General features: G+C 39.5%; 1 protein-coding gene across 1 annotated transcript; it reads right to left on the bottom strand.

The window, feature by feature from the left end:
- Positions 1-2,044: 2,044 nt before the first annotated feature.
- LOC105945173 lies at positions 2,045-9,553 on the bottom strand. Its single transcript, XM_012967062.2, has 5 exons — positions 9,468-9,553; positions 7,841-7,869; positions 6,139-6,281; positions 4,398-4,531; positions 2,045-2,969 (listed from the first exon to the last, which is right to left on the bottom strand). Exons 2-5 carry the CDS (start codon positions 7,849-7,851, stop codon positions 2,739-2,741), a joined length of 519 nt encoding a protein of 172 aa, XP_012822516.2. The 5' UTR covers positions 7,852-7,869; positions 9,468-9,553; the 3' UTR covers positions 2,045-2,738.
- Positions 9,554-12,522: the final 2,969 nt, after the last annotated feature.

The following is a 12,522-nucleotide window of genomic DNA, read 5'->3' as shown; positions in this document are numbered from 1 at the left end:
ATTCTGAATAAAATATTAGAAGTTGGCACCTCCACATCATTGCGTTCAGTTTTTATTCACAATTTGTTTAGTGTCCCAACTTTTTTGGAATCCGGTTTGTATAACTTAGATCATGCTAAATTGGAGCATAGGGGTGAGGAGAGAAAAAAGTAGTCTATTCATGTATGGACTTGATGTGGGTGGGAGAAAAAAGTGAAGTCTTTACTGGTCGGGTGTTGGATTAGCCAGACATCCTGTAAGTAATTGGTCTTTGGTTTGCTGTGTGCATTGCTGTGTTGGAGCTAGCCTGTCCTGTGAAGGTGATAGTATCATGTTAAAAACCCCTCCTGCAATTATGTTCCTATGTACAACTAGAAAAATGACCCTTCAGGTCTGCAACTGTATGCTGTATTGATAGTTGGATCATTTTATGTATTAGGATAGCAACTGCTGCTCTTTTCTTAGGACCAGAAGCCTTAATATAGGTCCTTTATAGGTCTGTTTTGCAGTGGTGGGTTTCTTGAATGATTTTTATACATGGGCCTGTTGTTTTAAGTTCTTTATAGAGCAGGTTGCATTTTCATGGCAAGTTTAGACTGTTCACATTTAGAGATATTAATTTAACCATTTTTTATATTGTGAAATTGCAGCATGTCTGGGTTAGCATCAGTAGTATACCACATAATATTGTTAATACCTTATGCCCGGGGCAGGGGAGTTCCTATCTGAGTTGTGCCAATTTGAAATAACGTGGGGTGCCCAGAGCAATACTAAAACTAGGTTAATGAAAAAGTCCAACAGTTTTGTGTTTAAACAGGACTGTCTGAGTCTCCCCATCAGCACAAAATTGTGAGGGGGAGGTTATCAGGCCCTTCTTTTTGTGAATTGTGAGAGGGGAGTCCAAGAAAGAGCTTTTACTCCCCGTTGTGCATATCTTTTCTTGCGTAGCTAATGTCGGCTGCATGTCGGCTTCGATCGAAAGAAATAGAAAAAAAAGGGAGAAAAAGAAAAATAAATAAATAAAATAAAAATGTTTTTTAAGTGCACCAGATGGGGTGTTTCAGTGTCTCTGAATGATCAAGTGCAGGTCTTGTGTACGCATCTCTGGATGGTGCTCATATTTGCTTTTTTTTCAAGAGACAATGCAGCAGGAGTAAATGGCCACACACTTAAAGATCACCAAACGAGCAGATCTTTCACCCTGAGGTGGGCAATATCAGATATTTGGCCAAAGAGACAAATGATCAAATCATGTTGAGGGGATACAGGCCGTCGGGACAAGGACAGTATTAATGTGCTGATGTGCTCCTCATCCCAACAAGATTTTTTAACCTGCGATTGACATCTGGCTTATTTTCAGCCAGATATTGGTTGGGTAGTCCTGAGGGCCCCATACAGGGACCGATAAACTGCCGACTCAGACTGTCAACAGCTTAGCCGGTGTATGGTCAACCTAAGCTGATAAACAGACCTGGCGGAGAACAGATTGTCACGACCCGGTGTAAAAGAAGAGAACAGAAAGGTACATGCAAAAATTTTTCAAATTTTTCCAAAATCATTGTGAGTGGAAGTAGATTTTTCCAAAATCAATGTGAGTGCAAAGAATCAGTGACATTCGCCTCTAATTTAATGAAGTAATGGTTTAAATTGGTTACATTAGTTGTAATTTACTGCCAAAAATTAAAGGCACAGTACATAATGCAACAGTATACTATACTGGGCTATAAATCACCTGCAATATCTTATTCAGGTATGAATTTTTTATCCGGAAACCCGTTATGCAGAAAGCTCCAAAGGCCATTTTCCATAGACTAAATTTTAAGCAAATAATTAAATTTTTTAAAAGTTATTTACCTTTTGTCTTTAATAACAAAACAGTACCTTACACTTGATCCAAACTAAGCTATAATTAATCCTTACTGGAGGCAAAACAATCCTATTGGGGATAATTAATCTTAAAATATTTTTAGTAGACTTAAAGTATAGTGACCCATATCACAGAAAGATCCATTATCTATCCGTAAACCCCAAGTCCCAAGCATTTTGGAGTCCATAACTGTAGTACTTATTATTTATGAGTATTATCCTTTATTTATATAGACAAATTCTGCAGTGTCTTACAGATATTATACATTCACATCAGTGTCTGCTCCTGTGGAGCTTACAGTGCAGATAGTTCTCTGGCTGGAATTGAACGTAGAACCTTGGTGCTTTCAGGCACTGTGGGTAATGGAACAATTGTTTTACATCATACATGTTAGATAATGTTAATTACAATCTGCCAATATTATTTAAATGTTACATTTTTTGACAACTATGGAAAAATAATTTATGAGACAGTATAATATATTTTGCTCACTGGCTTAAAGGGGTAGTTCATAGTATGATGTAGACAGTGATATTCTCAAACAATTTGCAGTTGGTCCTTTTTATTTATTTATTTTTAATTATTTAGTTTTTTGTTAATCAGCACTTCAGTCTGGAGTTTCAACAGCTATCTGGTTGCTAGGGTCCAATTTATTGTAGCAACCAGGCAGTGGCTTGAATGAGAGACTCAAATATATACAGCAGAGAGACTGACTAGAAAGATAAGTAATAAAAAGTAACAATAACAATACATTTGTATCTTTACAGGGCAATAGTGCTTTGGCTGCCTCGGACCCCCACTTCAGAGCTTGAATTATATAAATTAAAAAATAAAGACCAACTGAAAATTTGCTTAGAATAGGCAAGTCTATAACATACTAGTAATTAACTTCCTAAGTGAACTCCCCTGTAATTATGAGTGTAACAGTCATCTTACAGGTTTCATCAGTTTTGACATCAGGTGCATCCTTCAAGATAGCTTGATTGTGCTTATCGTAGGATAAGTATTTTCCATGACCATCCGCACATTGAAACGAGTATGAATCATCCCCAACAGCAAAATCATTTTTGAAAAATAAAAAGGAACACTCTGTACCCTCAATTGTCTCAGGCAGCTTTCCTTTCTGAGAAAAATGAGAATTTTATACCACATTAGGCATGGTTATTTTTCTTTCTTAATTTGCAAAAATCTGCAGAAATTTCAAATACAAATTTTCATTTAAAATTGGGCTGATATTATGATATATGAAGAACATATTATAAACTGTTGTGCCTAATTTACCAGCATATAGTAAACATGTAAACTTCTCTTTGGACTCTACCAAGTTGCAAAGCTTTCCTAAATTAGTGGTTTTCATGAAATATCTGAAAATGGTGTTAAAGGAGAAGGAAAGGCTAATAAAGAGTTAATCTCAAGCTGCAGACATATCTTTAGTTCTCTCAATAGTGCCCTTAAGTCTCCCCATATTTCTCCCGTTCAGATGATCAGAAGTATTCTTGAGAGAGGGGGAAGAGAACTCGGTGCAGCGTTTATGTGAGTGCTTATGGCTGTATTTACATAGACCTTTCTGTTACTTAGTTTTTACCTTTCCTTCTCCTTGAAGGGCAGTGACACACGGGGAGATTAGACGCTACGCAACAAATCTTTGTTGTCGCGGGCGACTAATCTCCCCGCAATGCCATCCCACCGGCTAGAAAAACCGGCATGACTCTCTGAGACTGACATGACGATCAGCAACTGGCAATCGCCACGTGTGACTCGCCCAGCCCTTACAAAAACCCAGGCCCGGATTTGTGGAGAGGCCACAAAGGCCTGGGCCTAGGGCGGCAGAAGTTTAGGGGCGGCATGCCGCCCCGCCGCAAGAAAATTTTTAAATTTGGCTCCCATACGGAGCAGTCGGGACCTCTCCCCACTGCTCCGTATGGGAGTTTAAAGGAGCGTTTGGGGGAGAGGGGCGCGTTCGCGCATGCGCACGGGGGTCGTGTTCGCACATGCGCAGAGGGGGACACCCACAGGGGCGGCCTCGGTGCGCCTCAGAGAGAAATCCAGCCCTGCAAAAACCCGGGCTGTCTGGTTCAAAACCGAGGTGGCAACCCTACCAGCATCCTATCTCCAACATGTCATTAAGTTAACAGTTTAATGCCCAATATGCTTAGATTTACCAAACTATGTGAGAATAAACAGACCCCCTGTATGCGTATCATGTCACAAAATACCCCAATTCTGCTGAATCCAAAATGAGTATGTCTTTCTACAGCAAACTAACTCTTGAAAAACCAAACATATCAGGAATTTTAATTTTTTCTGGTGTGAAGAACAACGCTGAATTGTTTAAATACCTTAAAGAGGAACAAACATACCTAGTAGTACTCGTCAGTTACAGTTACAGTGTACTGTATTCAGTTTTGGTCATAACTGACCTAAGCAAAATAGCAACTACCTTTGCACCCATAATAATATATCTATATGTTTCTAACATAGAATGAAAAAGTACTTTTTTATATAAAGGTTAGTTCAGATTGTGTTAATAAGTGCTCGCCTCATCACTTACCATTAATCCAACATTCCCATTCCCTTCAGAACACAGTCTATAGGTTTCCTCCTCATTTTTACTGAAAGTGATGGCAATAGACAAAGATGAGCCTTCAGTGTTCATGTACTCTGTAACTGTATAGTCGCAATAACCTGTAGGAAGATTATATAATTAGCGCTCCAAAGACACAGTTTAGAGAATTTATTCTAGAAATGTTTTTATGCAAAAAGGATGTGCTTGCTTTCATGAACTGCATAGGAAATTGGACAGATGGTGGGATAAATTTGACTCACACAAAGATTTTTCAAACTGGTGTTTCTCAAAGAAGAACTAAAGCCTAGCTAAAGAAGTAGGCTAGAAATCTTGTACATAATGTTTTGGGTTTCTGTACCAGCCCAAGGCAACCACAGCCCTTTAGCAGTAAAGATCTGTGTCCCCAGAGATGCCGCTAGGGGCTCCCCATTTTCTTTTCTGTTGAATCACTGCATATTCTGTGCTGCTGTCAGTTACTGAGCTTAGAGACAGTTTTGCCATCTTTTCAGTTAAAATCTATGGACATTTAGCCCTTAAACTTACCACGTGCCTTAGTAAAATGCTACCTGAGAATTCCCCTGCAAATAGTGATTGTCAAAAAATGGAATATACAGAAAGGGAGAGAAAATCAGAGTATAGGGAGCAGAGTGTGGGAAAGTGGAGTCATCCAAAGAAAAGGTGAGGGGAGGGTGAAAAGGAAAAGAAAATGGGAAATATGAAGAAAAAGTGTCAAGTATTAATGTCAATTCCCTGTACACCATTAAAACGAACAGTTCAGTGTAAACATAAATCTGGGTAAGTAGATAGTCTGTGCAAAATATAAAATGTATCTAGCCAAAAATGTAATCTGTAAAGGTTGAAGTGAGTGGATATCTAACATAATAGCCAGAACACTACTTCCTACTTTGCAGCTTTATCCTCTTAGTTAGTCAGCGACCTAAGGGGGGGGGGGCATTGTGTATAACTCTTTGTGAGCACACAGGTTAGATTCAAAAGCAAACAGTTCTATAAGGGCCCCCCTCAAGTCACTGACTAGCTTAGAGAGCTGCAAAGTAGGAAGTAATGTTCTGGCTATTATGTTAGACATCCATTCTCTCCAGCCTTTATAGATTACAGTTTTGGCTAACTAACTATATTGAAAACATTTTTAATTTTTTTTTCATTTTTCATTTTTTATCTATTTACCCAGTTTCATTTTTACGCTTAACAGTTGCTTTAAAATGATTCTCAGCAATCTAAATCTATCTATCTGTTTGTCTAGTAACTTGCAGAATTTGCTTCCAGGTATAATAACCCATACATTGTCATCATCTATTAGTCTATTACCCTAGGAACAATCAAAATATTTGGTTATTGTTGATAGTTAGATCTGGAACAAATTTTGCAGAGGCGCACTTTAAGACATTTAAAGGGTGTGTTCTTTAGAAATGGGTGTTGTTTAAATAATTTTGCTGCTGCAAGCGTAGGGTGCCAAATTATGTCTCTGTTTTGCAAACCCCCCCCCACCCAAAAACGTCTTCTGCTGCCTTTGGCTGAACTGACAACAAATTGAGAGGAAGAAAGGGACAGACAGAGAGATGCTAGAGAGAACATTTTCCAGCAAAACAGGATGGCACATAACAGTTTGACCCAGTTCTAGACAGTAATAGACAATACATAAAGTAAATTGATTATAAAATTGTGACTCTGTTTAAAATAGAAAAAAATTGATTGGATTGTGCCTTACCTGGTTCTTTCATGGCTGTGCTTGCAAAACATACAGGTACGTCAGAGCTACTGGGATAGCTGGTTAGATATAATTCATTGATATTTTTGATAGTTGCATTGTAAGAATTTCCTTTAATGATCCAATCACCTAGATTGGGAAATCTGGGGAAAAAAATAGATGTACTTATGGGCACTAAACTATTTTCTGCACCATATAAATAAATTCATACAAACAGCTAGATAAAAATATTATGCTAAATATGATATGCCTCAGTATAGGCAGTTAGTAAATAAAAGGTATCTCTGCCACTGCTGTACTTGGCCTTTTCATTTTAATGGATTGGGATTTCTCATTACTAAAACGTTTCTAGCAGGAGATCACTTAGTTCCTGAGGATGAATGGGATTGCCACAAGCAGTTAAAAGAATGGGAAGAAATGCCAAAGCTCTGGCTCTGAAAGGAGTATAATACCAGGGGTCTGGGGAGGCCCCAAATGGGCAGATTGTATGAATCTCACCTTGTATGAATCTCACCTTAGGGAGCCACACAAGCATGAGAAAAGTTCTTTGAGGATGCCAAATAAGGGCTGTGATTGGCTATCTGGTGACCTGATGCTGGCTTGCAGGAGGATCTGCTTGGGGTAAAACTGTGTCTCTGTGCTTCCAAAACTAGTCTCCAAGCCAGAAGTTAAAACATGGCACCTATTCTGAGGCCACTAGGCGCAACATCAAAGGGGATAGTGAGCAACATGTTGCCCCTGAGCCACTGGTTGGGGATCTCTGCCTTAGAGGGTTAAAAGCAAGGAGTAGGCCACCTAGCTGGGCATCATTGGCTTCACCCAGTAAATAACAGGTGCCAAGCGAGCGGATCTTCCCCCGATATCCCCACCTACGGGTGGGCGATATCGGGGAGCATTTAGGTAAAAAAAATAATAATCCGATCGTTTGGCCTTGGGGCCAAACGATCGGATTATGTGGGCGGCAAATCGGCAGTTGATGCGATCGGGGACCGCATCAACGAGCCGACAGATTTTCTTCAGGCCAGATATCGGTCGGCCAGGCCGCTCTGCTCTCCCCATACTCGGGCCGATTAGCTGCCGTATCGGCAGCTATAGTCGGCCCGTGTATGGCCACCTTAACATGGCCACCTAAATGTACCATTAGGACACAGATAACAGCTGGAAATGTATATACCCATTAGGGGCAATAATTTTTTTTTTTTTTTAATGTATCATTTTATTGTTCTGAGGCACAAGGGATACATTATGTTTGATAGATTATTATGGAGTTTGTTTAGAATTTTTGAGGGAAAAGATTCAATATTTGTCCTTTGTTAGTTACCATTTAAGGTGCACTTTTGGAGGAACTGATTGATGATTTTTTATGGATACTAGGACAGTACTATGGAATTTTGGTTTATACTGCAAAACCGCACTAAGATACTTTCATCTTTTAAATATATGAAAATATCTTAGTATGGTTCCACAGTATAGCCCAACATTCCGCAGCAGTATTCCAGTTTCTACATTTTTTCCAAGGACTGGTGATCCTTTTGAGAAAAAACACACCAGCTTGGGGAAGAACTTAGATGCAAATTTGGGTCTGTATTGGTGCATCACATGTAAGCTGAGGTGAATGTAAATTAGCAATTGCCCACCATAACCCTGGAAAGCTGCATTCGGGTGATAAGCATGGCAATTTACAGAAAAAGTATGTACTGACCTTTTTTCCATGTTTTCGGCTATTGTTACCTGTAAGACAGATAAAATTGAATTGTCTGTACATGAACAGATATTAGGGGTAATGATGTAGAAATAAATTGGGAAAACAGTGTGTGCCTTGGGCAACGCAAGCACGATTGAAAGAAAAATTCCATCCCGTCACCATTGCGCTCCTTACATGTTGCAATTTTACAAAATTTTTAGCACATATGTAATTTTACACTACACCCCTTAATTCTCTATAGAGGCTGTCAAAAAAATAATTAAAAGAGGAAAAAACATCATTCACCATGCCTTAAGATTTATAGTCCTGCAGAGCCGTGCAGTAGGGTTTACTTGATATTTTATCAAGTAAATAGGACCATGCCAGCCTTACCCAAGGAAATATTCTAAAGCCAGAATTCCATAAGAGATCGCTACTATGCTCTGCCGTTCCTCACTGAAGACTTGAATTTTACTTCTGTAGTTGCCATTCGAGATCAGCACTATGTCATTTTATATGCCCCCAAACTCTGCTACCAGCAGGAGCTGCATTACCAACCATGAGAGAAGTTCAGCAGCCCTGCTGCCAGCCCTGGATCTGAAGTATCTTGATGATAGGAAATCCAAGCAGTAATAGCTGTATCAATCAAAAACTCAGCCTGAAGCCAATTATGCCTCAAGAGGGAAAAAATTCCTTCCAGACCCCAATGGTGACCTGAAATATTCCCTGGATCAAGCAACCATAGTTAACATGAATTAATACAATGATACAGAAAGCACACTATAACAAGGCATTTATGAAAACATCCACATTCAGTTATTAATAGATGTTATGAGAACATAAAGAAGAAAACTCCTGACATTTTAGCAAATTATGCAAAAAGGGGTAGTGTGGGTAGCACGTTTCTACCTGCTGACCCCTACCTACACTTCTTTTTACTTTTTCATTTTGTGCATATTATAGCATTTTGAAATAATATTCAATTTTAAATAACTACCTGTGTCACATGTCACACATCCTCGTCCTTTAACACCAATTTTCATGCATTCCATCTTGGATAATTACTTAAGACCCTGACACACACTTAAACCAAATACTGTATTCTAACACATACTCAAACACCATTAGATCTGTGCTAATGGGCACGTGATTGCCATTGAGCAGGTCAGTTATCTTCCCCAACAACACATTTAAACATATATTGCATGCATGTCCAACCAAGTGGGAAACCTTGCTGGTGCAACAATTTTGTCTCTACAAAGAAAACTGTTATAAACATAAATTCCTATTTAACCCGATGTTCATGTTAGTCCATTGGTACCACAGTGGTAGCTGATAGCAGTTACAGATGACTATTTCTTTATGCTATTCATTATTATTATCTTCATTATAATTAAAAACAGTAAATAACTGTAACTGTTTTTAGACAATATATCCAAAAATATATAGGGTCCCAAATAAATCCCAGCACATATATAAAGTCACAAGCAATGCACAGTATATACAGTACTATTTTACTTTTTCTTTTTGCATGTGTACTGACACAAAGCAAGGGCTTATCATGACAGTGGTCCTACAATAAGAGACTACAGCAATCCTAATTACTGCACTCCACCTTAGAGACTATACATGTCAGAAACATTACCTTCTCTGTCAGAAAGAAACAGAATTTTGCAAATGTTACTTTCCACACTATGTTCCTCTTGTCTTGCTTCACAGCAATGATTCAAATCACTTGTTCAGTCTTTTATAGGAGATGAAGAGAACTCCACCCCTTTTATAAAGTTTTCTATTTCTGCAAAAATATATTGCAATTCATATATTTATTTTTACAAGACCCAACTCACTTGGAATGTTTTTGTTCAGAGTTAGTGATGAGGGAATCTGTTCCATTTCGTGAAACAACAAGAAAATTCGCTAAAAAATGAAAAATCTGCGGAAATTTAACACATTTACTGCATTTTTTGTCGGGTAAAAACACGAAAACATACGGTGACCCCCCCCCAAAACTATATCTTTTTGGAAAGAACATATCTGATTGAATTCAAAATGGGCACCCGTGTCTTTCTACTCCAAACTATGGAGTTGCAATGTTTTCCCAAAGTTGGCAGTTTTGATGAAATACCTGAAAATCTAATAAATGCTTCCACTTTCAAGCACCTTATCTCCCACATAACATTAGGTACCAAGAAAACACATCCTAAATATGAAAGCCAAGGGTCCACTGAACAGATTAATGCTCATTGTGCATAGGATCACCAAAGTATCTGGCATTTAGAGACCCCAAAAGGAAGTTAGTGCATACATATTACATGACCTATAAATCAGGTGGTATATTTTTTGGTAGTAGAAATAAGTGTCGGAAATAAATAAGTTGACCACATAAAACCTCATATTTTCAGAAAATACATATTCTGCCAAATGTGAAATAGGTAAATATGTCTTTATATGGCAAAGCACCAAGCAGCAAAGCTAAGCTAAATGTAGCAATTTTGAAAATTCTGAAAGTTTGCATTTTACCCTATTCTGTATCCTATATTTCGTAATGTACCAACATAAAACATTCTAAATAGGAATGCCATGCCATGGGCCTACTGAAGTTTGATGCCCAATATGCATAATTTTCACGTCTGACGCTCTGAATGCTAAAATATAAGCAGTAAGGAGGCCCTAGAAAACCATACACATTCTGGCCAAACAAAAATGGGTAAATACATCTTTCTACTACTTTTCAAACTACCAAACTACAAAGCTATTCTAAATACTCCATTATATACCCCACATTTCATAACGTATCAGCATACAACATTCTAAATATGAACACCAGGGGCCTACTGAACAGTTTGATGCCCAATATGCATAGATTTACCAAACTAAGTACGGAGATCCTAGAAAACCATATATTTTACAAAAGTACACATTCTGACAAAACAAAAATGGGTAAATACATCATTCTACTGCAAACTACAAAGCTATGCTAAACATAATGGTTTTTATGAAATTTCTAAATATTGTCACAATGTAGTCAGAATCACAGTTTGAATATTGTGGCTTGGGCAAATTAGTTTTACTGACAAAATCAAGGGTACAACACCTATGCAAAACCGAAAATGCAATAAAAAGTGTGTATTACTGTAATAAGTGTGTGTTCATGTGTTTTTTTTTCCCACTAACCTGCGGTTGGCAGGTAGGCACATCATTCTGGAGGAGGCACCCAGGATCTGGAGAAGCCTCTTCTCTGCTAGATCCGGTAAGTGGGTGGCGCAGGGGGGGAGGAAGGAGAGCAGGAAACAACAGGCACTTAGTTATCACGTGCCTGTCATTTCCTATGGGTCCCCTGGGCGATTGCACCCCAGGGGCCACTCATTCCCTGCCTCTGCTCATTGCCTAGGTGCTGGGAAATGAGCGGGCCACTCCTCTGCTCCCAAACGCGGAAGTGCAGCAGACCGTAGAATCTACGATCTGTGGAACTTCAGTCTTTTTATCCACAGATTATAGATTTTATGATGTGAGGCACTTAAAGGGTTAAAAGGAGAAGGAAAGTAATTTCAGCCACCTAGAACACTATATTTATTCTGCAGAAAGTTTTATCATACCTGAGTAAAGAGCTTTCTCTGTTTGTTTAAGATCGCAGCTGCCATTTTAGCTTGGTCTTCATAGCTTCCTGTTTCCAGCTCTAGCCGCTGTAGCTTAGATTACACATTCCTAAGGGTGAGTGAGGTTTATGAATTCTTGCGGGAGGGGGAGCAGGAGAAGGGAGAGAGTGCGCAGAATATGGCCCCTGGAATGAAGGATTTTTCTGAGAGAGGAAGTCAGATACTGAAGAACTTGTTTACGAAAAAGGAGACAATAAACCCTGTGTTTCTTTTGATAGAGGACCCAGTGCAGTTTTTTTTGTGAGTGCTTATGGCTGTTTTTATATAGGCCTTTCTGATAAAGCTTACTTATTTTTTACCTTTCCTTCTCCTTTAAAGCACATCAAGTTGATCTGTCTGACATCCACCTATGTGTACAGTGACTAGGCAGATGAAGATGATGGAACAATATTAGGGCTCAATGCATTGCTGCAAGCTCCGTGGCCTAAGCCACTAATTGTAGTTCTGTCATCAAACAAACTGATGACCAGCAACAAAGCTCCTGTAAGGGAATCTGCCTTACCAGCGCGGCGGGGAAGCCCGCCGCGCCACCATCGGCGGGGACGCCCGCCGCGCCGTCTTTCCTCTGCGCCGGTTCCTCCCTAGTGTGCGCGCGCGCGCACTTCCGCGTTGTTAAGCGCATGCGCGCTGGCGTGATGACGTCAGCGCGCAATGGCGTGAAATTCAAAGGTATTTAAAGGGATTTTTGCCTTTTGTCAGTGCCCGTGATAGGATTTGATCCTGGTGCTTTTCTGAGCCTTGTACACTTCGTTTCTGTATCCTGCCTTGTTGCCTTCCTGTGTTTTGACCCGGCTTGCTCCTGACTATTCTGATTATCCATATCTGACCCCGGCTTGTACTTTGACTACGATTTCGTCTCATCCTGCTGTATTGATTACCCGGTTTGACCCTTGCCTGTCTGACTATCCTTGATTGCTGTCCGCCCCGACCTAGCCTGCCTGACGACGACCTTGTTTAACCCTATTTGTACCGTGATCTTTGGCCTAACTGACTTTCTACAGTCGTGCCCCATTGCTAGCCAGAACTCCTGCTTTGCACCTCTCG

The sequence above is a fragment of the Xenopus tropicalis genome, chromosome 7, assembly GCF_000004195.4.
Source record: "Xenopus tropicalis strain Nigerian chromosome 7, UCB_Xtro_10.0, whole genome shotgun sequence".
Lineage (NCBI taxonomy): Eukaryota > Metazoa > Chordata > Amphibia > Anura > Pipidae > Xenopus > Xenopus tropicalis.
This window is presented reverse-complemented; position numbering and strand designations above follow the sequence as displayed.

Bases quoted from the DNA above. Each gene is read 5' to 3' on its own strand.
- LOC105945173 (XM_012967062.2), bottom strand. The intron at 4,532-6,138 runs GTAAGGCACAAT...ATCTTCCTACAG, and splicing joins CACAGCCATGAAAGAACCAG to GTTATTGCGACTATACAGTT. The intron at 2,970-4,397 runs GTAAGTGATGAG...CATTTTTCTCAG, and splicing joins ATGGGAATGTTGGATTAATG to AAAGGAAAGCTGCCTGAGAC.